The sequence below is a fragment of the Spermophilus citellus genome, assembly GCF_964194105.1.
Source record: "Spermophilus citellus genome assembly, chromosome: 4".
In the NCBI taxonomy this organism is placed as follows: Eukaryota; Metazoa; Chordata; class Mammalia; order Rodentia; family Sciuridae; genus Spermophilus; species Spermophilus citellus.
The window spans coordinates 194,664,235-194,690,206 of NC_138185.1; the positions used below are offsets into that span (position 1 = coordinate 194,664,235).

The following is a 25,972-nucleotide window of genomic DNA, read 5'->3' on the forward strand; positions in this document are numbered from 1 at the left end:
AGAGAGAGAGAGAGAGAGAGAGAGTTACTAGGGATTGAAATCTACTTTCATGGCAAAGGATTAAACAATGCATCATGCAACAAAAAGAGCAAAAGAGACTAATCCTGGTCCATGACAAACAACGTTCTCTGAACAACCTTGTGATTAAAAAATTTTGACACCAATAACTATATCAATAACACAGACTAATGTCCTGCTACCTTACATTGGTTTCAGCTAAAAGGGAATAAAAAAAAAACTGTGAAAGAAAATCAGCCCTTGACAACTAGAAAACAGGTTTGTCAAAACTAGAAAATAAACCTGGCTCTATCACTGAGGCCTTGGGATGTCTAGAAGTTGGTCCAGAATTCATTGTTAGGCTATAATGAGTTCCCACAAAACAACAACCTCTCAGACCCCCAACATCTGGCAGGTCCACCCTATGCCATATGCAGCAGAAGAAAACAAGACTGTCCCGTAGCCACATCTGAACACAGATTAAAACCATATCCAAACCATAACAGCCAGACACTCCCCTATCTTGGCTTTTTGAGTGATTGTTTCTTTTTTAACAATTAAAATTTTCATCTTCTCTGCTCTTCCTGACTTCTAGATGAAAGTTATCAAGATAACCAATTATTTAGAATTATCCCCACTTCCTAACAGCATTTATTCCAGAGGGAAAAAAAAAAACTACTGCTTTGGATCCTTCCCATTACCACCCAAAACAAGCCCCAATCCTATAATTCCTTTCTAAAATCCTCTGCTTACTGAGTCTTCCATGCTAGCCATGAAGTGATGTAATTGGAAGGAGTACATGGACCCAGCTCAGTTTGACTGCATATTTGTTTCTGGTGATCATTGGCTGGAGGCCATTGATGGGGAAATTGTCCTTTTGGGGCAGCCCAGTCAAAAAGTTCTTTCTTAAGATGTTTTACCAGAGGTCTGAAAGTGAAGCAGAGATAAGGTGGGAAAGTATTCTAGACAAATGGAATATCCAGTGCAGGCCCATGAGACAAGAGATGCATGTCAGACACACTAGGGAAGGCACATGGCCAGTTCAGTGAGCAAGAAAAGACAGCTTCGCATGATGGTGCATGCCTGTAATACCAGGGACTTAGGAGGCTGTGGCAGGAGGGTAAGTTCAAAGCCAGCCTCAGCAACTTAGTGAGACCCTCAGCAACTTAGCAAGACCCTGTCTCAAAATAAAACATAAAAAGGAATACGGACGTGGCTCAGTAGTTGGGTGCCCCTGGATTCAACCCCTGATACCAAAAGGGAGAGGGGGCAGAGGAAAGTGATGACTTATAAAAGAAAATATATAATATTATGAAGATAATAATAAATAGAATCTTGTAGAGCTTGGTAAAGACTTTCTATTTTGATTGTGATAAAAAGAGGTATTTGGGCAAAAGAGAGAAGCACTTCTAAATAATGAATCTGATAGGAAAAATGGTGGAATGAGATGGACATCATTACCCCAAGTACATGTATGAAGACATGAATGGTGACTCTACTTTGTGAACAACCAGAGACATGAAAAAATGTGCTCTATATGTGTACTATGAACTGAAGTGCACTCTGCTGTCATATATAACAAATTAGAATAAATAAATACATTTTAAAAAAATAATGAATCTGATTGTTGAAAGGAAAATGGGCTGAGGGGGCAAGAATTGAAACCCATATAGTTTAAGAGGCTATTGCAGAAGTTAGAGAGAGACGATGCTGAGAAGTTGAGATTCACAATATGTTGTGAAGGCAGAGTCACAGAAATATTGTGAAAATAAAATAAAATAGTGTGAAATAGCTTTGCAAACTCTAAAGTGCAATGCATGTGTAAACCATTGTACTCACTTATTCCATGCAGGAATTGAGAACACACAATTTGGAACATGAGGGTCTTCCAGTAAGGAGAAGCCTGAGTGAAATCTAAGTGGCAGTCTAATGTACAGTTAGGGGAAGTAACAGACCAGGGAGAGAGGCCACCAATAGGCAAGGAAAAGCATAGAAACTGTAACTTAAAAAGATCAAAGAATAATTTCTCAACTTTGTTTTTTTTTATTTATTGGTTGTTCACAACATTACAAAGCTCTTGACATACCATATTTCATACATTAGATTGAAGTGGGTTATGAACCCCCAATTTTACCCCAAATGCAGATTGCAGAATCACGTCGGTTACACATCCACAATTTTACATAATGCCCTATTAGTAATTGTTGTATTCTGCTACCTTTCCTATCCCCTACTATCCCCCCTCCCCTCCCCTCCCATCTTCTCTCTCTACCCCATCTACTGTAATTCATTTCTCTCCTTGTTTATTTTCCCATTCCCCTCATAACCTCTTATATGTAATTTTGTATAGCAATGAGGGTCTCCCTTCATTTCCATGCAATATTCCTTTTCTCTCCCTTTCCCTCCCATCTCATGTCTCTGTTTAATGTTAATCTTTTCTTCCTGCTCTTCCTCCCTGCTCTGTTCATAGTTGCTCTCATTATATCAAAGAAGACATTTGGTATTTGTTTTTTAGGGATTGGCTAGCTTCACTAAGCATAATCTGCTCTAGTGCCATCCATTTCCCTGCAAATTCTATGATTTTGTCATTTTTTATTGCTGCATAGTACTCCATTGTGTATAGATGCCACATTTTTTTTATCCATTCATCTATTGAAGGGCATCTGGGTTGGTTCCACAGTCTAGCTATTGTGAATTGTGCTGCTATGAACATCGATGTGGCAGTATCCCTGTAGCATGCTCTTTTAAGGTCTTCAGGGAATAGTCCAAGAAGGGCAATAGCAGGGTCCAATGGTGGTTCCATTCCCAGCTTTCCCAGGAATCTCCAAACTGCTTTCCAAATTGGCCGCACCAATTTGCAGTCCCACCAGCAATGTACAAGTGTACCCTTTTCTCCACATCCTCGCCAGCACTTGTTGTTGTTTGACTTCATAGTGGCTGCTAATCTTACTGGAGTGAGATGGTATCTTAGGGTGGTTTTGATTTGCATTTCTCTGACTGCTAGAGATGGTGAGCATTTTTTCATGTACTTGTTGATTGATTGTATATCCTCCTCTGAGAAGTGTCTGTTCAGGTCCTTGGCCCATTTGTTGATTGGGTTATTTGTTATCTTATTGTCTAATTTTTTGAGTTCTTTGTATACTCTGGATATTAGGGCTCTATCTGAAGTGTGAGGAGTAAAAATTTGTTCCCAGGATGTAGGCTCCCTATTTACATCTCTTATTGTTTCTCTTGCTGAGAAAAAACTTTTTAGTTTAAGTAAGTCCCATTTGTTGATTCTTGTTATTAGCTCTTGTGCTATGGGTGTCCTATTAAGGAATTTGGAGCCCGACCCCACAATATGTAGATTGGAGCCAACTTTTTCTTCTATCAGACGCAGAGTCTCTGATTTGATATCAAGCTCCTTGATCCATTGTGAGTTAACTTTTGTGCATGGCGAGAGAAAGGGATTCAGTTTCATTTTGTTGCATATGGATTTCCAGTTTTCCCAACACCATTTGTTGAAGATGCTATCCTTCCTCCATTGCATGCTTTTAGCCCCTTTATCAAATATAAGATAGTTGTAACTTTGTGGATTAGTCTCTGTGTCCTCTATTCTATACCATTGGTCCACCCTCCTGTTTTGGTACCAGTACCATGCTGTTTTTGTCACTATTGCTCTGTAATATAGTTTGAAATCTGGTATCGCTATACCACCTGATTCACACTTCCTGTTTAGAATTGCTTTTGCTATTCTGGGTCTTTTATTTTTCCATATGAATTTCATGATTGCTTTATCTATTTCCTACAAGAAATGCCGTTGGGATTTTGATTGGCATTGCATTAAACCTATAGAGAACTGTTAGTAATATCGCCATTTTGATGATGTTAGTTCTGCCTAACCATGAACAGGGTATATTTTTCCATCTTCATTGTATAAATCTTTCACCTCTTTTGTTAGGTTGATTCCCAAGTATTTTTTTTTTGAGGATATTGTGAATGGAGTGTTTTTCCTCATTTCCGTTTCAGAAGTTTTGTCACTGATATACAGAAATGCCTTTGATTTATGCGTGTTGATTTTATATCCTGCCACTTTGCTGAATTCATTTATTAGTTCTAGTAGTTTCTTTGTAGACCCTTTTGGGTCTGCTAGGTATAGAATCATGTCATCTGCAAATAGTGATAATTTAAGTTCTTCTTTTCCTATTTTTATGCCTTTAATTTCTTTCGTCTGTCTAATTGTTCTGGCAACCTTGTTTTTACCAATGACAGTGATAATAGTAATCGCCCTGTAATCAATTGAAAACTGTTTTCTGTGTTGCTCTCAGGATATCAGGACTATGATAAAGTATCTCTTTACTAATTCTCTGTACTTATTTCTGTGATGAGTATAGAGAATTAGTAAAGTCAGCCTATCCCTCTTCCTAAAATTTACCCTGATTTCCAAAGCTGTTATGGTAACAATACAAGTCCCACATTGGCCACATAGCAGTACATGTAAGTTCTGGAAGTTCTGCGTTTTTCAATGCAACCAAATACGCCCTCTGATCAATGATAATGAATTCATCAAGAAAACTAGGCAAAAAGAGCCCAAGCCATGATGGCTTGGGAATCACCATTTTCTGGAATTTCTAAGAATGTTCCCTCTATTACCACCTTCTACACCCTGTGGCATGGAGAGGTGACTATAGGGCTATTTCTTGCTCCATTTCCTTTATCTAAGCTATCCTAACCATCCCACTAAACTATTCCATCTTGAAATTCAAACCCAAAGTATAATCAGATATCATCTCACTCTAATAAGAGGGATTATTATCAAAAAGATCATAAGACTCCTGTCTCAAAACAAAGATGAATTCTGAAGCTGGGGGAATAGCTTAGTCATACAGCGCTTGTTTGGCATGCAAGAGGCCAGGGGTTTGATTTTCCAGCACCACAGAAATAATGAATAAATAAGATTAAAGATGAAAAGCACTAGCAAGGATGTGAAGAAAAGGGAACGCTGGTGCATTATTGGTGGGAATATAATTAGTACAGTCATTATGGAAAACACTCTGAATGTTCCTCAAAGTTAAAAATAGATAACATATGATCCAGCAATTCCACTACTGGTACATTCCCAAAGAAAATTTTAATAATATGTCAAACAGACGTCTACATTCCCATTATTTCACCACTATTCACCATAGTCAAGAGATGGAAACAACCTAAGCTCTTTGAACTGATGAGTGAACTAAAAAAAAAAATTATGGTGCATGTGTACAATGGAATAGTGCTTAGCCATTTTAAAAAAAAATTAAATCTGTTGCATGAGACAACATGGATGGAACTAGAGATCATTCTGTTAAGTAAAATAAGCCAGGCACAGAAAGACAAGTACTACATGATCTCACCCATATAGAAAGAATTTTTTAAAAGGTCACCTCACAGAAGTTGAGAGCAGAATGGTGGTAACCAGAATACAGGGAGAGTGGGTGTGAAGAAGGGGGTGAGGTTGATTGGTGGGTATTAAGGTGTGGTTAGATAGGAACAAGAAGTTCTGGTGCGCTCTTGCATAGCAGGGTGACTATGGGTAATAATAATGTATTACATATTTTTAAATGCTAGAAGAAAGAATTTTGAATATTTTCACCATAAAGAAATGACAAGTGTTTGAGGTAGATATTTTAATCTGATTTAAACATTATACAATGTACACACATATCAAAACATCACATGAACTGGGAACAATGATGCCACCTGTAATCACAGCTACTCTGGAGGCTGATGCAGAAGACAGCAAGTTCGAGGCCAGCCTGGGAAATTTTGCAAGACTCTGTCTCAAAAAAAATAAATAAGTAACAAGGGCTGGGGATGTGGAGTGCCACTGGGTTCAATACCCCAGACCAAAAAATAAAAAATTACATGGTACCCCTTAATCTATACGGTTTTATGTTTTTATGTATCTGTTAAAAATAAATTTAAATTTAAAAATCAAAGAATAATCTTCAACTCTCCCCTTTGGACTCTTCATTCTGAAATTTAAATCACCAAGCTCATATAAAGAGAAAAAGCAAAAGGAGACCTGGATCAGAAAACTAAATTTTCACTGTTATCTAAAATAACAAATAATTGAAGTCAGAAATTCTGACTGGTATTTGGCAGTGGTTATTGTTGTTGCTGTTGTTGTTGCTGTTTTGCTTTGCTTTTTGCTTAAATTGTGTATTATATAGTTATGCTAACATATGTAAGATACTAAGTGCCAAATGCTTTGCAAAGATTTCAAGAGTTCTAAAAAATTTGAGCATTATTATTCATGCTTTATGGATGAGAAAACTGAGGACCAGAGACATTTAGTAACTTCCCCAAGTTCACACACATCTAGGATATTGGAATTTACACCCAGACAATCTGGTTCTAGAATCAAATCACATAACCTCTCTGTCAGAAAGCTGACTAAAATTTCGTCGGGGGCTGGGGTGCGGAGGAGGCTGGGGTTGTGACTCAGCAGTAGAACACTAGACTAGCATGTGTGAGGCCCTGGGTTCTATCCTCAGCACCACATAAAAATAAATTTTAAAAAAGGTGCAATACCTTTGTGTCCAACTAAAACTAAAAATTAAATATTTTTTTCCAAATATTTTTTAATTCACCTCCATGTAACAGAATAATTTTCTTAAACATGTTGTGGGCATATATATGCATAATTACAAAAAGGGGAAAACAGAAGACAAACTAATGTATTTAAGCCTCTTTTCTTGGAAAAAGTAAGTCAAAAGAATACCAAAAAAAGCCTGAATTTATTCTTCAAAAAACATCCATAATTTAGAAAATATAACTTATGGGCCTAAACATGGACGTGCGCCTGAGGCACTTCCGGATCCTAGAGCCTAAACATGGATGCCTGAGGAACTTCCAGACCTGGAGGCTTAAACATGAACATGCACCCAATGAACTTCCCGATCCTGGGGCTTAAACATGGGCATGTGCCTCAGGAACTTCCGGATCTGGGGGCCTAAACATGGATGCCTGAAGACTTCCAGATCTGGGGGCTTAAACATGGACATGCGCCTGAGGAACTTCCGGATCTGGGGGCCTAAACATGGATGCCTAAGGCACTTCCGGATCCTGGGGCCCAAAGATGGACGTGCACCTGAGGAACTTCTGGATCTGGGGGCCTAAACATGGATGCCTGAGGCATTCTGGATCCTGGGTCCTAAACATGGACACCTGAAGCACATCCGGATCCTAAAGCCTAAACATGGTTGCCTGGGGAACTTCCGGATCCAGAGGCCAAAACATGGACGTGCATCTGAGGAACCTCTGGATCCGTGGGCCTAAATATGGATACCTGAGAAACTTCCAGATCCTAGAGCCTAAACATGGTCATGCACCTGAAGCACTTCCAGATGGCACGGCCTAAACATGGATGTGTGCCCGAGGAACTTCCAGATCTGGGCACCTAAACATGGACGTGCACCTGAGGCACTTCCTGATCGGGATCCGCTGGTCTAAATATGGATGTCCCAGGAACTTCCGGATCCAAGGGCCTAAACATGGACGTGTCCCTGGAACTTCTGGGTCCTTGTGCCTATAAAGGGCAGTGCGTGACTCTCAGAAGGGACGTGGCCCATGAAGGGGAGCTGAGTATGGGGCTTGTTGGGGGGCAGACTGAGCTGTCGCACCCTGAACTTGAATGTGACGGTGGCCTCACTTCCCGGCCTTATCCTGGGTGTCACTTCCTCCCCTTCCAGGCAGTGCTGGGGAGGAAGTGAGACCAGGTGCAGGGGCCAGGCCCTGAGGAGGGACACCGTCTTTCTCCTCACTTAGCCAGGCTCCTGACCTGGCTGGGGACGGGGATGTCTTATGACACTGGCTGCCTCCTGCATCCCTGCCCCAGGACCTCAGGGTCCACAGGTGGGGACAGTCATTGACATGATTCTTCCCTGGCCACTGACCCTCAGCTCTGTCTCCCAGAGGGTCAGGGGTCCCCTGAGACCTGCTGCTCCTTACCCATGGTCGTCCTGGGCGAGCACAGGTCAGGAGACCAGATGCTACTGAGAGTGACATCTCCTGGATGGACAAATGAGGACTTTGCCTCTGTCCCCAGGCCTCAGACACCGGATAATCCCTCTCAGAGACAGAAAATAACCCCACACTGCCCAAGACTTATTTTTAAGCTTTGGATTCTGAAATTTTCCTGCTGCCACCTTCTTTGTGAAGCCAGTTTTTCAACAGAGACAATATTCGGGGGGGGGGGGGGGGACACAACATTGAGTCAATCAAACCAAGCTGACACATCTGGTCCTCCAAGAGAAATCTGGATTGGAGGGAGAACAGCTATTCTCAACTGGCGAAATAGTGAAGTTCCCTTGTCCTTATTTTGTGTAAGCAAAATAAATAATCTGATGTTAACTCATCAAATTATTTTTGATGAGTTCTTGGCTCATAGGAAAACTGATTCAGTTTTATGGAATGAAGTGTTACCTGATTTTAAAATTAAAAATGAAGCCAGTTAGGATTGTTAAATTACACTGTCATAATTCTGTTCTTTGATAGCAGAAATAAATAAACCTTTTTTTTTAAAAATTAATAAATAACTTATATCCACCTCACCAGTGACAACTTTTCAATGGATTTTAAGAAAAACTATCTATCAAATATTTTAAAAATCCATTTATTGAACTATTTTGTGAAAAAATGTGATTTTCATTTTGTAATGAAGAAATCACCACAGTATATTTGTTATTATCCCTCTTATTTACAATTATGATGAAGATTGAAGTCTTGAGCATTGAACTGCTTTCTGAAATAAACCAAATGTAAGCTTTTGAAAGGAAACATTGGGAAAATATATTTTTGAAAAATCTGAAGGGTCGTATATACATACGTAAGAAAAAATACAATCCCAATCTGAAGACATTTTGCAATTAAAATTGCATTTCTTCATCCTTTTTTAATACTTACAAACTAAGTTATAATTCAGAAAGAAAAAATTTTTCACAATATACACACCAATTATCATTATGTATTATTTGAACATCCATTTTATTATGTTTTTAAATAACTTACTACACACAACTTAAATTTGTTCATACTAATAAAGTTATACCATCATATTCTTTGTGTGCTTGATTTGTCTCATTTCTAATTTTCTTAGGTCACAAAAACACTTTGAGATGAACTCTGAAAATTTATTAATGACAAGTCCCAGCATTGAAATTCCTTGGTCAAACAAGATGAGGAATATTAGTTATCAATGCTCAACTATATTCCTGAAAGTTTCAACATTTTCGAACTAGAACCAGCAGGGTAGAAACTACCTCTTTGCAAAGCATACTCAAAGCAGATTTGTCACCTGCCAGCTCTTCCCTATGAGAAATTTCAGATTCATTAGGTTGAGTAGGAGGAATGGACGGATCATAACAGATACTTTGATTTCTAACGGTGAATGAATTTCAAGAGTTAAGTTAGGCTGGTTCCAGGAATGGAAAAAGCACGACTTCTTTCCACTCTGGGAAAAGTAAAGTAGGGATTGGAGCTTTCCAGGCATGTATTCAGTCATTATTATATAGAAATGCAAAAAAGTCATTTGGATTTTATTTGTTCAAAGTATGCTTTGTTAAAACTACAGATTGCCTTTCCAATAAGTTGGTGTTACAATAATATGTGTGAATGCTTACTGAACAATTCAATACCTGATTACAAAGAAAGAAAAATACAGCTGTAAAAAAAAAGTAAAAATATTAAAGAAACTACACAACTAAATAATACAATCAACAATTTACACTGAATAGAAATATATGGAACATTTCATCCACCAACAAGTAAATATACTTTCTTAACAACAATAAAATTCAAAGAGATAAAACCACATTATAGTGTCAATCCGAAGTATTCACTTCAAAGGGATTAAAGAACATTCATATTCTCTGTAATATAATCAAATTGATATACTTCTAAGAAGTTTAGTGTGTGTGATAGTCTTGAACACTTTCTCTTCTGCAAATGGAACTTTCAGTAGCAAATCAGCTGTCAAAGATGCTGATTATAATTATGTCTTTATGATAACTTTCCATTGCTTAACATGACCTAGTCAGAAAATTGTTTTGAGTTATATAAAGAAGTCAAACCAACAACTAAAAAATAAATGTTTTTTAAAAAATAAAATATCATCTCCATTACCCTTCTCTCATTTCTGTTTTTATATGAATTAAATAAGAAAACATGAAAGCACATCACCTAATAATTAGCACTTAATAGATAATCACTAAATAGCTGTTCATTTAATCGTGTGTGTGTATATGTGTGTGTGTGTGTGTGTGTGTGTGTGTGTGTGTGTGTACCTCCTAAAGATTTAGGTGCTTAAGTCCTGCATTTTCATTAAATTCTCTTAGTGACTGCAAAGACTGTTACGTCAGTCCCTATAGAATTAACTTTTCTACCTACTAAACAGGGCAAGCTGATGTCATGGCTGAAAAGCTTCCATGTGCATAAAGCCTATATAATTCAGGTAGAAAACACCAGCACTACAGCTGCCAATCCCAGCTGCCTTCTTTCTCTATGATTCCCTTTCAGTAATTTAAGGTAGAATATTCCATCTAAAAACAACAATACAAAACTTGGCAGCTAACAAGTGTGCTAAAGTGGAAGGAAGATGCTCCAGCAACACTGGTTTTCTGAATAACTAGTTAAGGTTCTGTTTTAGAAGCTCCCTGATAAACTAGCATGGCCTCCAGAAATGGGTGATTATGTCTTTTAATCCTATACTACATCCTCAACTGGAAACCAATCCTATAACATCTTCCTGCAGAGCAACATGCCTCTATGTACTGAAAGCAAAATATGAGACCATAGGAACAAAGGTGTGATTCTTTTCATCTCTGAAAAATCCTGAAATCGTACCTCTCACCAGGAAATATCACCCAGTATATCTGCTGTGACTTGTCACCAGCTGTGAACAAGACCCAAAGGAACTTCAAGAGAGTTCACCTTCCTTATGGAAAAATCAAGGTAAATGAGGTTATTTGACTTGTCCAACTCCATACAGATTATTATTTCCACTGGAAGATGATACTCTTGGTATTGACACTACAGGACTTGTTAGTCCTGTAGTGTCAATACCAAGAGTCATTTTCAGTACTGAAAGCATCAGAAACCACTCAGGGTGAGTTTTATAAGCATTTTAGTTCTATTCTAGTTTTGCTCTTAATAATTTCCCCCCTTCTCCTGAAATGTATGTAGTTTGTGCACCACATTCTTGACATAAACTAACACCAAATTTCTACTGCAGTCAAACATAGCTCCATTTTTCAAACTGTTTTTTTTTTTCCTGTGGTTCCATAAAAAAATAGGAAAAAAAATGCTGATGGTAGAAAAAGTTTTAAATGCTTACCCATCTCCTATGAGGAGGAGATAGAAGTCTTTATTGCACACTTGGTTCTCAGTCCACACACACACATTTCTACCTGTACAACAGAAATGTCTCATGTTGAATTTAAAATACACCTCTGGCTCCATTCCTGGTCAGGATTCTCCTTTTCAATTTTGAAACCAGGAAAACACGTAAATCTTTTAACACTTAAAATAGTTTGGGGTATGTTTGTTTTTGTTGTTGTTGTTGTTGTTTGGAGAAAAAGCTTTAAATTCATGCTCTAAGAAAAGTTTCTAAATAGTAAAATTAATCCATAACTGTATTAAGATGTTACAGTGAGTATTAATCAAAGCATCAGACCCATTTAATGTTTAAGTGTTAATTGAAAGACTTCTCCTGCTCCAAAACAAAAACATATCACAGATCTACCTTGCTAGTTCCTTGCTTTGACACTACCATTTTGTCCTCTGATATAAACAGCGAAAGGAGCCATTAACTGCAGGAGACCTGCCTGGTGAGATACAGGAAATACTTGAGAAAAAGAGAGAGCTGGGAGCAGAAAAGAAGCTTTCTCTAGCCTTTTTTCCATGAGCGATGTGAGTTTATTGATTTGTCTGGCAGAGAGCCTGATCTCAAGGGCTGATACAAAGCACCTTATTGATCTGTGATAGGCAGGAGGTAGCATAAGAGGGAGGGGCCCAAGGAACCACAAGAAACAGTCTCCAAGGGTGAGACACTCCTGGAAGGCTGTGCACCAAGGCGGGATGATGGGGCAAAACTCCCATAGATCACACCCTCAAGTGGACTTGGGACACCTTGGAGAGGAAGAAGGTCACTAAGACATTCTACATAACTCCCAGGTTATGCCAACCACCACAGAATCTCAGATCCAAGTAGAGATAGAGTGGATAAAGCCTGGACCAGGAGTCAGGAGACCTAAGTTTAAGACCCACATCCAGTTGCCTGGCCTATCTGTGCCTCGTTTTCCCTATTTGTAAAAGGAAAAAATATTAAAAATTATGGAAACTCTCAAGTCCCTTTAAGAACTAAATATTCTATGACTCTGTATAACACATATATGTTATTTTAAAAAATAGTGACACTAGGCTGGTACATAGCCTAATCTAAAAGAAAATAACAAGTTTTGATTTACTTGTGAACCAGAAATTACTTACTTAGGGTAGAGATACCTTAACATCTCCTCCAGTCAAAATCGATCACTTAAATCTAAGCCCTGATATCTAAGCACAGACAACAGAACCAGAATTTGAAAAAAGCTAGAGATAATCTAGTCAAGACAATGAGGCTAGTGGGCCTGGACCTTGACCTCCAGTTTAAGAAGGAAGTGCCTACTTTAGCGGAGGGCTCGAGGACTAGCAAGCCTCCTTACGCTCTCTCCGGATTTTCCAAGATTTCCAGAGTGTGATTCGCCCTCTTCTAAATAATTGTTCAAAAGCATCACAATCACATTGTCAGTTATCCAGTTGCTTCATGAAATGATGCTGCCCTCCGAAAGCCTCACCTCAGAAAGTACAGTCTCTGACATCAGGGGAGCAGGTATGTTGGGTTAGTGAAAAGTGTAGTCCAGAAATTATGTCTGAGGTCAGATTTATGGGACCTTGAACAAACTACTTATTTATGGTAAGGAGAACCCTACTATCTCCTCTTGCAAAAATCCATAACCTAAATCTAAGTACTGAGATCTTGCTATAATAAGGGAAGAATAGCATGATTGGTCTTTCCATCTCCCTCTTCAAGGTGGATTTATGAGTCTTAGTGAACCGAGATTCTCCACTGTATTATTATTCCATAAGTGTCTGTTCAGCACCTACTATGCATTCAGCATGATTTAAGGAACACAGGGTTAGAGGTGTAACTCAGTAGTAGAGCTAGTGCTTAGCATGCGCAAGCTAGCATCAAATCTCCAGCTCCAAAAATAATTAATTAATTAAAAACAGAAAGAAGGTAGGAAAGGGGGGAGGGAAAGAGGGAAACACAAAACAATTGACTATAAATTCTAGGTGGAGATAGAAACCATAAACACAAGAAATTCAGTAACTAAATGATTAATGCATATATGAAATGTTATACTGACCTTTTTATTTTTTTATTTACCTTTTTTTTTTTTTTTACTTCTCAGCAGGAGTGTTCAACAAAGAGAATGGAAGAGGCTTTCCTACTCAATCAAACTTCTTTAGTGACATATTTTCGGCTTAGAGGTTTATCTGTAAATCAGAAGGTGCAGATGGCTATGTTTTCCATATTTCTCATTTTCTATGTCCTGACTCTCCTCGGGAACATCCTCATTGTCATCACTATCATCTATGACCGCCGGCTCCATACCCCCATGTATTTCTTCCTCAGCAATCTGTCCTTTATCGATGTCTGCCACTCCACTGTCACTGTGCCCAAGATGCTGAGAGACACCTGGTCAGAGGAGAAGCTCGTCTCCTTTGATGCCTGTGTGACCCAGATGTTCTTCCTGCACCTCTTCGCCTGCACAGAGATCTTCCTCCTCACCGTCATGGCCTATGATCGTTATGTGGCCATCTGTAAACCCCTGCAGTACATGACAGTGATGAATTGGAAGGTATGTGTGCTGCTGGCTGTGGCCCTCTGGGCAGGAGGAACCATCCACTCCATATCCCTGACCTCCCTCACCATCAAGCTGCCCTACTGTGGTCCTGATGAGATTGACAACTTCTTCTGTGACGTGCCGCAGGTGATCAAATTGGCCTGCACTGACACCCACATCATTGAGATCCTCATCGTCTCCAACAGTGGGCTGATCTCTGTGGTCTGTTTTGTGGTCCTTGTGGTGTCCTATGCGGTCATCCTGGTGAGTCTGCGGCAGCAGATCTCCGAGGGCAGGCGGAAGGCCCTGTCCACCTGTGCAGCCCACCTCACCGTGGTCACACTGTTCCTGGGACACTGCATCTTCATCTATTCCCGCCCATCCACCAGCCTCCCAGAGGACAAAGTGGTGTCTGTGTTTTTCACTGCTGTCACCCCTCTGCTAAACCCCATCATCTACACCCTTAGGAATGAAGACATGAAGAATGCCTTGAACAAGATAATGGGGAGGAAGGAGAGGAAAGAAAAATAATGAAAATGTCTAAGCCCTCAGAATGCCTGGTGCTCCAAGTCAAAGAAATGTCTGACAAAGAATGCATTATATACCATATTTATCAGACTATAGGACTTGTAAAATTATCCTCTGGCCCATATCTAACAATCAGCAATACCGGTGATTAGTAATACCTTCCATTTCCTGTAAATTGTTCTAGGCACTGTGCATTTAATTCTCACAACAACCCTGTGAGGTAGGTATTATGTTGATTTGTACATGACAAAACTAAAGCTCAAAGAGAGCAAATAGACTGCCCAAAGTCACCCAGCTAGGAAACACTGACTAATTTTTACTGAGCACCTAATTCATGCTAGGTACTAGATTTATACTCAAAAATAAAACATACATATAGTCCCTCCTTCATGGTGTTTAGGGTGTGATGAAAATAGAAAATGAGAATGTTTCCTAGCTGAGTAGCTTTGAATTTGGGTTCAAAGACAGGATTTAAACCCCAGTATATCAACACCAACTCAAGCTGTTTTCAATACACCATGCTGACTGTCCCTGCTTTTCTGTTACAGTGATAACCAAGATTTAAGCAAATCTTCAGATTTCTGGGAAGCCCTTACCTACATCTTCACTTAAATGCTTGCCTAAAAGCTTAGCAAAAACTGGTGAATCAGACAAAGTAAGCCTGCATATGACTTTGGTGACAAAGAAGACTTTTAACCATTGAAATTACTAACACTCTCAAGAAGTTTTCAGTGAAACCTGCCATCAGAGCAATGAAATGTTTTATTATTTATTCATTTGGCAAATATTTACCAAGCACCTAATTTGTGCTAGGTATTAGGTTTATAGTAACAAACAAAACATACATATAGTCTCTCCATCCTATATCTAGTGAAAAGAAAAAATGAAAATATCAATAAACGCATGGTAATTACAGACATGACAAATTCTGTATAAGAATAGAGCAGGAGGTATGAAAGAGACTAGAATGTTTTTAGACTGATTGGACAAGGAAGGCCTCTCTGGGTTAATTTAAGCTGAAATAAGAAAAATGAAAAAGAACCAACCATGAGGAAAGAGAGGTGATGGACATTCCAACCAGAGGAAATGGCAGGTACAAAGACCAATGCTGGGAAAGCCCATGGCTTGTGCAGATGATGTAAGCAGAGAAATGGCAGGATGTGATTTACATCCTTTTTTAATTTTTTTAGTTGTAGATGGGCATAATACCTTTATTTTTTATGTTTACGTGTTTCCGGGGATAGAACCCATTGCCTCATGCATGCTAGGCAAGTGCTATACCACTGAGCCACAACCCCAGCCGTGATTTACATCTTAATAAAATCATTTTATTCATTATGTAGAAAAGTCATTCAACTGAGCATTTATTACTACAACCTTAATAATCACCCAAAATTGCTCCAAGAGTTAGAAAAAAATACCAACTTGAATGAGACACGTTCTATAAGCCAACACTTTAAATTTAGCTGTGGAGACCCACACTCAGAGTGACATGTGCTGAGTAGGCAGGGGACACAAGGAATATGAAGAAGGAATTGCAGGCAGTAGTGTCTCATATACATCCAATTTACAAAAGACCGTAGCATGTTGGACACCAACCTTTCCTTCTGACTCTTTGAGAAAGTCACTCTGAAATTCAGCTGGGATTTCCTAGCCCACCAGTGAGGATATAATCCATAAACCTCTGGACCAAAAAAAAAAAAGGCCTCCACTTTTTTATTTGTTTTAATTAGTTATACATGACAGTAGAATGCACTTTGGAACATCATACATAAATGGAGTATAATTTCTTGTTCTTCTGATTGTACATGATGTAGAATCCCACAAACACTTAACAGAAGAAAAAATACAATTGATCAACAAATATATGAAAAAATGTACAACATCTCTAGCAATTAGAGAAATGCAAATCAAAACTGCTGTAAGATTTCATCTTACTCCAGTCAGAATAGCAATCATCAAGAATACAGGCAACAGGGCTGGGGTTGTGGCTCAGCGGTAGAACGGTTGCCTAGCACATATGAGGCTCTGGGTTTGATCCTCAGCACCACATAAAAATAAATAAAATAAAGGTATTGTGTCCAACTACAACTAAAAAATAAATATTAAAAAAAAGAATACAAGCAACAATAAATTCTGGAGAGAATGGGGGGAAAAGGTACACTCATACATTGCTGGTGGGCCTGCAAATTGGTGCAACCGTTATGGAAAGCAGTATGGAGATTCCTCAGAAAACTTAGAATGGAACCACCATGTGACCCAGTTATCCCACTCCTCTGTTTATACCCAAAGGACTTAAAACCAGCATACTACAGTGACCAAGACTCCACTTTTAATGATACTTTTGCCAGAATATGTGTTAAGGAAGAAATTCAAGCTACACAAACCATTTCAGTTATCCAGAGGCCAGGAGGGGTTTTCAGATAACACAGGTTAACACATCTAGCGGGTAATAGAGCAGTTTCTTTCCCAAAGATAATCTCTGGATAGTAAAAAACTGTTCATTGGTACTGGTTGGTGGAATAACTAAACCAAATTAGAGAATTATGGAATTTGTATGAAATAAATGCTTTCTTATAGGAAGGTCAGGCAATAAGGAGAAATAGCTTTCTGAAGAACCCATATGGAACGGCTCTATGCAGGAATCAGCCACACAGAGGAACATATACTACATGATAGACAAGACAGTGCTTCCTGACACTCATTAAGGCTGTATCTGGTAACACTATGACAGAATGATCCTGTTGGCTTATTTTTTCATAGCAAGCAAAATTTATAATACTATTCTTTTTCAATCACAATAATTTTCACAACTCTCTGAGGAGGTAAAACTAAACATTTATTCTCCATTTTTCAGAAAATAGTTTAAACTCAGGGATAATATTAAAATGTATTGAGTCACTTATTACATAAACAGAAAATAAAGAATAAAATGAAAAATGTCTTGGCTTTGTAGTTGACTTACTTAAAGGAGAAAGGGAGGCCATTATTTATCAATATAAAAATTTGTTCAGCAACTTTTTATTCAACAGTTAAATTTCTCAGACTGCAACAATCTTCTGGTTATAGACTATAGTAACCAGTGTTTCCATAATACAAATAAACAAAGCACTGAGAATTCATTTATGCATGAGAGATAATAATGTATATGGATACTTTTACATATAGAAGTCCAGATGGCAAAGTATGATTAGATCATTTTTCTCAGCTTTCAACTTGTGTAAGGTAATAATATCTGAGCTTTATTGCATAATAGATAAATAAAACTAATGTGGGTTTATGTGAGAATCGTAGGGGATTGACAATATTCTACACTTGTTTGTCAATTTGCAAGTAGTGATATTTAAATATTTCATGATCTGCTCCTGATTTGCTTTGAAAATTTCTACTGGCTCTTTTTCCACTTGAGTACTTTTTTCTTTTTCAATCTTTCATTGACTTTTAGTTAAGGTTAATGAGTCAGTCACTCTGTATTGTGTGTGCCTATGATGTACGGATGTTCACATTATCTGGAGTCCTGATCTCCATAATAAGTACCATTTATACAAGTGAACAGAATAATTATAAAATAATGACCTGTTAGAGTTTGGATATTAAGTGTCCCCCAAATGATTCATGCATGCTGAAGGCTTGGTTTCCCCAGTGCAACAATGTTCAGGGGTAAGGATTTGGAAAAGAGATTAGATTTTGAGGTCTCTGACCACATCAATGGATTAAGCCATTGAGAGATTTATAGTTGAATGGACTATTGGGAGGTGGTAGAAATCATAGGAAGTAAAAACCTAGATATAGAATATGTCCTTGGGAGCATCTCCTTAGAGACCATAGCTTGTCCCTAGTCCCTTCCTCTCTGTCTCTTCCTCTGCTTCCTGGACGCCACAGGATGAACAGTTTTCCTCTGCCATCCCCTTCTGCCATCATATTCTTCCCCACCTCAGGCCCAAAACAATGGAGCCAGCTGACCATGGACTGAAACCATGAGACAAAATAAATCTTTCTTCCTTTAAGTTGTTTGTGTCGGACATTTTGTCACAGCAATGAAAAGCTGACTGACACAACCAAAGGCCTCCATTCATTCCAAATGCCTTTCAGAATAAGCTAAGGAATATCAGTTATAGTTTTAGTATCAGTATACTCTACTTCATTGCATCAGTTTCAATAAAGTTGATATTATAACTATTTTGTATAGTAGCCCTCTGACCATTTATAGAGGCCTCATTTATATTTCCTCCTACTTCCCTCAGTCACAGTATGTCGTCCTCCTACCTAAGAAATTTTTCATGGAGCCCTCTTCTGATGAATGCCCATTCTACAATTAACTGAGATCCTTCATCCCAATGAGTGAAACTAGTAAATTTAGGAGATCAATAGTTCTGAAATCATATAAGTCCATGCCCTACTCTTAACTATTTCCACCTGTATTTCTTTTCTAAGTAAACTTTAGAATATTCCTGGAATTTTTACACAAAATATCTTGTAGGCTTTTTATGATAAGTACTATACACCAAATGTATAAGTTTATTGAAGAAGGTCCATTACATTAACAATGTTTTTATGCCTATGCAAAAAAACATAAACATATTTCCGTCTCTTCAAGTTTCTTTAGCATAGCTTTGTAGTTTTTTCATAGAGGCACATATGCTTCCTGTATTGGGGGTGGGGGGAAGATCTCTATTGAGTTTCTATTGCTGCTATAACAAATAACCACAAACTTAGTAACTTAAAGCAAAAAAAATATCATTTTACAGTTCTGTAGCACATGTTTTCAATACAAAACTTCGCTGGGCTAAAATCAAGTTGTCAACAGAGCTGCATTACTTTTGAAGGCGCAAGGAGAAAATCCATTTTCTTTTCTTTGCTGCTTTTAGTAGCCACTTGCATTCCTGGGCTAGTGGCCCACTTCCTTCATCTTCAAAGTCTACAATGTGGAAATCTCTCCACCCTGTCCATGGCCAGGTCCCCCTTTGATTCTCTTATTCTGCTCCTTCTCCCATCTTTAAGAGTCCTTGTGATGAAAGTGGGTCCATGGAAAATGCAGGCTATTAGCCCTGTCTCAGGGCCATCTGATTAGCAAATTTAATTCAATCTACAATGTTAATTCCCGTTTGCCATGCACCCTAACACGTTGACAGGTACCAAGGATTAGCTTGTACCCATCTTTGGGGAACCCTTGCTCTATGCCTAGCACACCATCTGTATTCCTTTATTTCTTTTTAAATCTAGAATTCCAATATGTTCAAGCTAAATTTAGTTTTTAATTATAATAACTAGCTCATCACTATTTTCTGAAACATGCATTGCTCAATCCTTACAAATTTTTATTTCTGTTTTATTTAACAGTACAGTTTCCTATATTTTGATATTAACATTTTTATAAAATAAAAGAAGTACAAATTGTGTATTCTGACTCCTATTTTTTTCATTCATATTACTAAGTAAAAACAACCTAGAAATTCAAAAGCATTATATACAAGCCTTGGGTATGGAAGGATTGAGAAAAGTTACAGGATTGTTTTATGGAGACTTGCACTTATGGTCTTCAGAGCAGCATCACCTAGAAGCTTGTTAGAAATGCAGAATCTCAGGCTCCAATCCATATGTTCTCAACCAAAACCTGCATTTTAAAAGGCCCCCAGGTAACTTGTATGTACACTATGTTTAAGAAAAACCATCTAGACCACTATGTGTTATGGGATGAAAAAAATCAATGTTAGAAGATACAAATGGATGCTTTGTAATAAATACTTTTATCTAGTACCTAGCAAAAGCTTGAACTTCTACAAACAGAGAACTTTGGACAGACTTAGTTTTTGCACGTGATCTTATATAATATTACATCAGAGACCAGTCACGTGAGATATAGATCTGTACTCTCTTTTTTTTTTTAAAGATAGAGAGGAGAGAGAGAGAGAGAGAGAGAGAGAGAGAGAGAGAGAGAGAGAATTTTTTTTTAATATTTATTTTTTAGTTCTCGGCGGACACATCTTTGTTGGTATGTGGTGCTGAGGATCGAACCCGGGCCGCACGCATGCCAGGCGATCGTGCTACCGCTTGAGCCACATCGCCAGCCCTCTGTACTCTCTTTTAATACAGAATTTTTTTGTTCTGAATATCCTTGCTATTACAACTGTCAAAAAAACTGATATTTCAAATCTTTTTCTGAATCTTTTTTAAAGTAGTGAGGATTGAACCCATGAGCACTCTACCACTGTATCCCCATCTCTTCTTACTTTTTATTTTGACAGGGTCTCACTAAATTGCTGAGGCTGGCCTGGAACTCCCAATCCTTCTGCCTCAGCCTCCCAAGTATCTGAGATTATAGGCATGCACCACTGGGTTTGACTGCTTATGAAATCAGTTTTTTAACAAATCATTTTTTAATCAATTTATTAAAATAGTTGACTTAGACATCTGTGATGGTGACTTCAGCCTCCACACCTTGCTCAATACTGATGAAAGTAATCTGCTTAACAACCTCAGAAGGACTGTGCAAGTCAATTAGTCACTTATGGATGAATTCTCATCTGGACACAATCCCATGTCTTGGAACCTTCACTGCAGGCATTTTTCTTGTAGTGATTCTCAATGTCTTGATAGGCAAGTGAACAGGTCCTTTCACTTGAGATTCTTTTCCTTTATGCCTCTGATCAAGTCAGTTCACACAATCTCCAGCAATTTCACATAACGGCTGGTGGTGGTGTCTTTCTGGTATCTTTAAAAGCCATGGCTTTTTGAAAAAAATAAATAAAGTTGATAAATCCTTAGCCACGCTAATGAAGAGAAAGAGACAGATAACTCAAATTACTAAAGCCCATGATGAAAAGGAAAAAATACAACGACATTACTGAAATACAGAAGATAAACAGAAACTATTTTGAAAATTTAAACTTCAATAAAATAGAAAATCTTGAAGACATCAAAAAATTTCTAGAGACAAGTGTCCTACCAAAGTGAATTAGGAGGACATACACAATTTAAACAGACCAATTTCAAGCAATGGAATAGAAGATGCCATCAAAAGCCTACCAATCAAGAAAAGCCCAGATCTGGGCACAGTGGTGCACACCTTTAATCCCAGAGGCTCAGGAGGGTGAGGCAGGAGGATCGTGAGTTCAAACCAGCCTCAGCAAAAGCCAGGTGCTAAGCAACTCAGACACTGTCTCTAAATAAAATACAAAATAGGGATGGGAATGTAGATTAGTAGTAGTTAAGTGCCCCTGAGTTCAATCCCTGTACCAAAAGAAAAAAGTTCAGGACCAGATAGATTTTCAGTCAAGCTGTACAAGACCTTTAAAGAAGAACTTACACCAATATTCCTCAAATTATCCCATGAAATAGAAAAGGAGGGAATCCTTCCAAATTCGTTCTATAAAGCTTGTATCATCCTGATACCAAAACCAGACAAAAGACACATCAAGAAAAGAAAACTTCAGACCAATATCCCTGATGAACATAGAAAATTCTCAATAAATTTCTGGCAAATTGCATACAAAAACATATTAAAAAGATAGTGCACCAAGATAAAGGGCGTTCAACCCAGAGAAGCAAGGTTGGTTCAACATATGGAAATTGATAAATGTCATTCATCATATCAACATACTTAAATACAAGAATCATATGATCATCTTAATAGATGCATAAAAAGCATTTGACAAATATAGCACCCCTCCATATCCAAAACACTAGAAAACTAGGGATAGTACAAACATACCTCAATGTTGTAAAGGCTATCTATCTATACTTAGCCCAAGGCCAACATCATTTTTTTTCCCTTGTGGTACTGGGGATTGAACCTAGGGCCATGTGCATGTGAGACAAGCACTCTACCAACTGAGCTATATCCCCAGCCCAACATCATTCTTTTTTTTTTTTTTTAGTTGTAGTTGGACACAATACACAATACCTTTGTTTTATTTATTGATTTTTGTGTGGTGCTGAGGGTTGAATCCAGGCCCCCGCACGGGCTAGGTGAGCACTCTACTGCCAAGCCACAACCCCAGACCCCCAACATCATTCTTTTTTAAATTTTTTAGTTGTAAATGAACCTTTTATTTTATTTATTTATATGTGGTGCTGAGGATCAAACCCAGGGCCTCACACATGCCAGACAAGTGCTCTACCACTGAGCCACAACCCCAGCACCCACAACATCTTTTTTTTTTTTTTTTTTTAGAGAGAGTGAGAGAGGAGAGAGAGAGAGAGAGAGAGAATTTTTTAATATTTATTTTTTAGTTTTCGGCGGACACAACATCTTTGTTTGTATGTGGTGCTGAGGATCGAACCCGGGCCGCACGCATGCCAGGCAAGCGCACTACCTCTTGAGCCACATCCCCAGCCCTACATCTTTCTTAATGGATAAAAAGTAAAAGCATTCCCTCTAAGAACTGCAACAAGGCAAGGAGGCCCTCTTTCACTGCTTTTATTCAACACTGTCCTTGAAACTCTAGCCAGAGCATTTAGACAGAAGAAAGAAACTAAAGGGATACGAATAGGAAGAGAACTCAAGCTATCACTGTTTGTCAATGACATGATTCTATATTTACAAGATCCAAAACAAATCCACCAAAAACATTTTAGAACTCATAAATGAATTCAGTAAAGTAGAAAACAAAATTAATATCTATAAATCAATTGTGTTCCTGTACATAAGTGATGAATCCACTGAAAGAGAAATCAGGAAAACTATCCCATTCAGAGATATATGAATAAATGTTTAACATCTCTAGAAATGCAAATCAAAACTACTCTAAGATTTCATCTCACTCCAGTCAGAATGGCAATTATAAAGAATACAAGCAACAATAAATGTTGGTGAGGATGGGCAGAAAGGTACACTTGTACATTGCTGGTGGAACTGCAAATTGGTGCAACCATTATGGAAAGCAGTATGGAGATTCCTCAGAAAACGTGGAATGAAAACACCATTTGACCCAGCTATCCCACACCTTCATCTATACCCAAAGGACTTAAAATCAGCATACTACAGTGACACAGCCACATGAATGTTTGTAGCAGCTTGATTCACAATAGCTAAGCGATGGAATCAACCTAGGTGCCCTTCAACAGATGAATGGATAAAGAAAACGTAGTAGATGTGAGGGCAATCTGGCTGCGACATCTGTCACCCCACTGATCGCCAGGGTTGATTCGACTGATCTGGCTGGCTAAGCTGGTGTCCCCTTTCTCCCTCACGGCTCCCTGTGCTTCCCTCCCAAAGGACCATTCTTTAGTCAAGGGTATACAAGTAGCTGCACTCTCCTGATAGAAGCTCCAAACAAACTCTCAAGAAAATGTGGTATATATACACAATGGAATATTAATCAGCCAGAAAGAAGAATGAAATGATGGCATTTGCCAATAAATGGATGGAGCTAGAGAATATCATGCTAAGCGAAATAAGCCAGCCCCCAAAAACCAAAGGTTGAATGTTTTCTCTGATATGTGGATGTTAGATCACAATAAAAGGGGAGGGGCTAGAGAAGAATAGAGTTACTTTGGATTAGATAGAGGGAAGTGAAGGGAGGGGAGGAGGTGTGGGAGTAGGAAGGATAATAAAATGAATTAGATAGTATTAGCTTATGTGAATATATGATTACATAACCAGTGTAACTCTGCATCATGTACAACCAGAAGAATGAGAAGTTATACTCCATTTATGTATGATGTGTCAAAATGCATTCTACTGTCATGTACAACTAATTAGAACAAATTTTTTTTAAAAAATCCAGCACTCATTCATGTCAAAAACTCACAGCAAATTACCTAAAAGAGTTTTACAAAGAACATCTAGCTGAACCCTTTAGTTGACATCATACCGGATGGTGAAAAACTGAAAACTTTTCCCTGTAATCAGGAACAAAGTTGTTCTCAACACTTCTACTAGCCACTGTCCTGGAAAACCCTATCAGTACAACAAGACAAGAAAAAGAAATAATTATCATACAGATTGGAAAGGAAGAAGAAAATTCATCCTTATTTGCAGATGACATCATTGTGAATGCAAAAAGCTCTAGAAACCTGCAAAAGGCTGGGGAAGTAGTCCTGTGGTAAAGTGATTACCTACCACACACAAGGCTCCAGATTTTACCTCCAGCACTGCAAAAAATCTAATCAAGCCAGGCGTGATGGCACACACTTGTGATCCCAGCAGCTCAATAGGCTGAGGCAGGAGGATCACGAGTTCAAAGCCAGCCTCAGCAGAAGTGAGGCACTAAGCAACTCAGTGAGAGGCTGGCTCTAAATAAAATTAAAATGGCGGGGATGTGACTCAGTGGTTGAGTGCCTCTGAGTTCAATCCCCAGGACCACACACACACACACAAAAAAAAAATCTAATCGAAACTTGTAAGTGAATTTAGCAATGTTATAGGCATAAAGTTAATATATATAAATAAATTGTATTCCTACATACTACAAATAAACAAATGAAAATAAAATTAACAATAGGATCAGAAAACATATGATACTTAGGGACAAATTTAATGAAATATGTTTAATTACAAATGAAAATGACTAACATTGCTGAGAGACATTAAATTACCCTAAATAAATAAATTCATAAACTGGGAAACTGATTATTGTTTAGATAATACTCTCCCAAATTAATCTATAGATTACCCACAAAAACACGGATTAGTCTCAGAAACAGCACACACAACAAGATAAGCCTGGCCCAGAAAAGTATATGTCCTATGATTCAATGTATGCGACACTCTAGGAAAAACCAATCTTATCTATAATGACAAAAATCAGATACTTGTATGGAGATGGAAGGGCCTCAATAAAACTTTGGGGTGGTAAAAGTGCTTTATATCTTGATTGGAGAGGCTGTTACATGAGTGTATGTGTACCCCTGTCAAAACATCAAACTGAGCCAGGCGTGGTGGCACATGCCTGTTGTTTCAGCATGAGCACAAGTTTGAGACCAACCTAGGCAACACAGAAAGACCACATCCCCCGCAAAAAAAAAAAAAAAAAAAAAAAAAAAAAAATCTGTCAAACTGTACAATTAAAATGTGCACATTCTATGTAACATAAATTTTACCTGAATAAAGTTTACTTTGAAAATAAGCTCTTTACACATCTTTACCCTGATTTCAAAATCAAAGTATTATAAAAAGTGTAAAATAGTTCTAGACATAATGAAGGTGCACATTCAAAAGTGTAATTCGACATGAGTAAGTAAAGCCTTATTTATTTTATTGAAAATGTGTTTGAAAGCAAAACTGAAACCATTGTAAGTATCAGGAGGAGAGCTCCTCACCGAGGCACCTGTTCCCCACAATGAAATGAACTGGGTTCTCCATGGTATTCTTTCACTGGTAAAGTGTTCTTGAACATTTTCAGGGATCTTTTTCCTTACATGTTCCACTACAAACTTTTCCTTTATTTAAATGATTAATAAGCGTCTCTCTCTTCAATGCAGAAGTCTGCCCTGCCCCAATCCATCTTCTTCTTTTCTTTTTTTTTTTTCTTTTTTCTTTCTCATGAAGGATGTGGCCACAATTATGTCTGTAATCCCAATGCCCAGGTTGTATGATT

The 25,972-nt window shown here is 38.1% G+C and overlaps 1 protein-coding gene across 1 annotated transcript; it reads left to right on the plus strand.

Moving 5' to 3' along the window:
* Positions 1-13,490: 13,490 nt before the first annotated feature.
* Positions 13,491-14,435, plus strand: OR4E1 (olfactory receptor family 4 subfamily E member 1; the record flags this gene model as incomplete). The annotated part of the gene is made up of 1 exon (XM_081291029.1): positions 13,491-14,435. The coding sequence occupies one exon, from the start codon at positions 13,491-13,493 to the stop codon at positions 14,433-14,435; it is 945 nt and encodes a 314-aa protein (XP_081147155.1).
* Between the last annotated feature and the right edge of the window lie 11,537 nt (positions 14,436-25,972).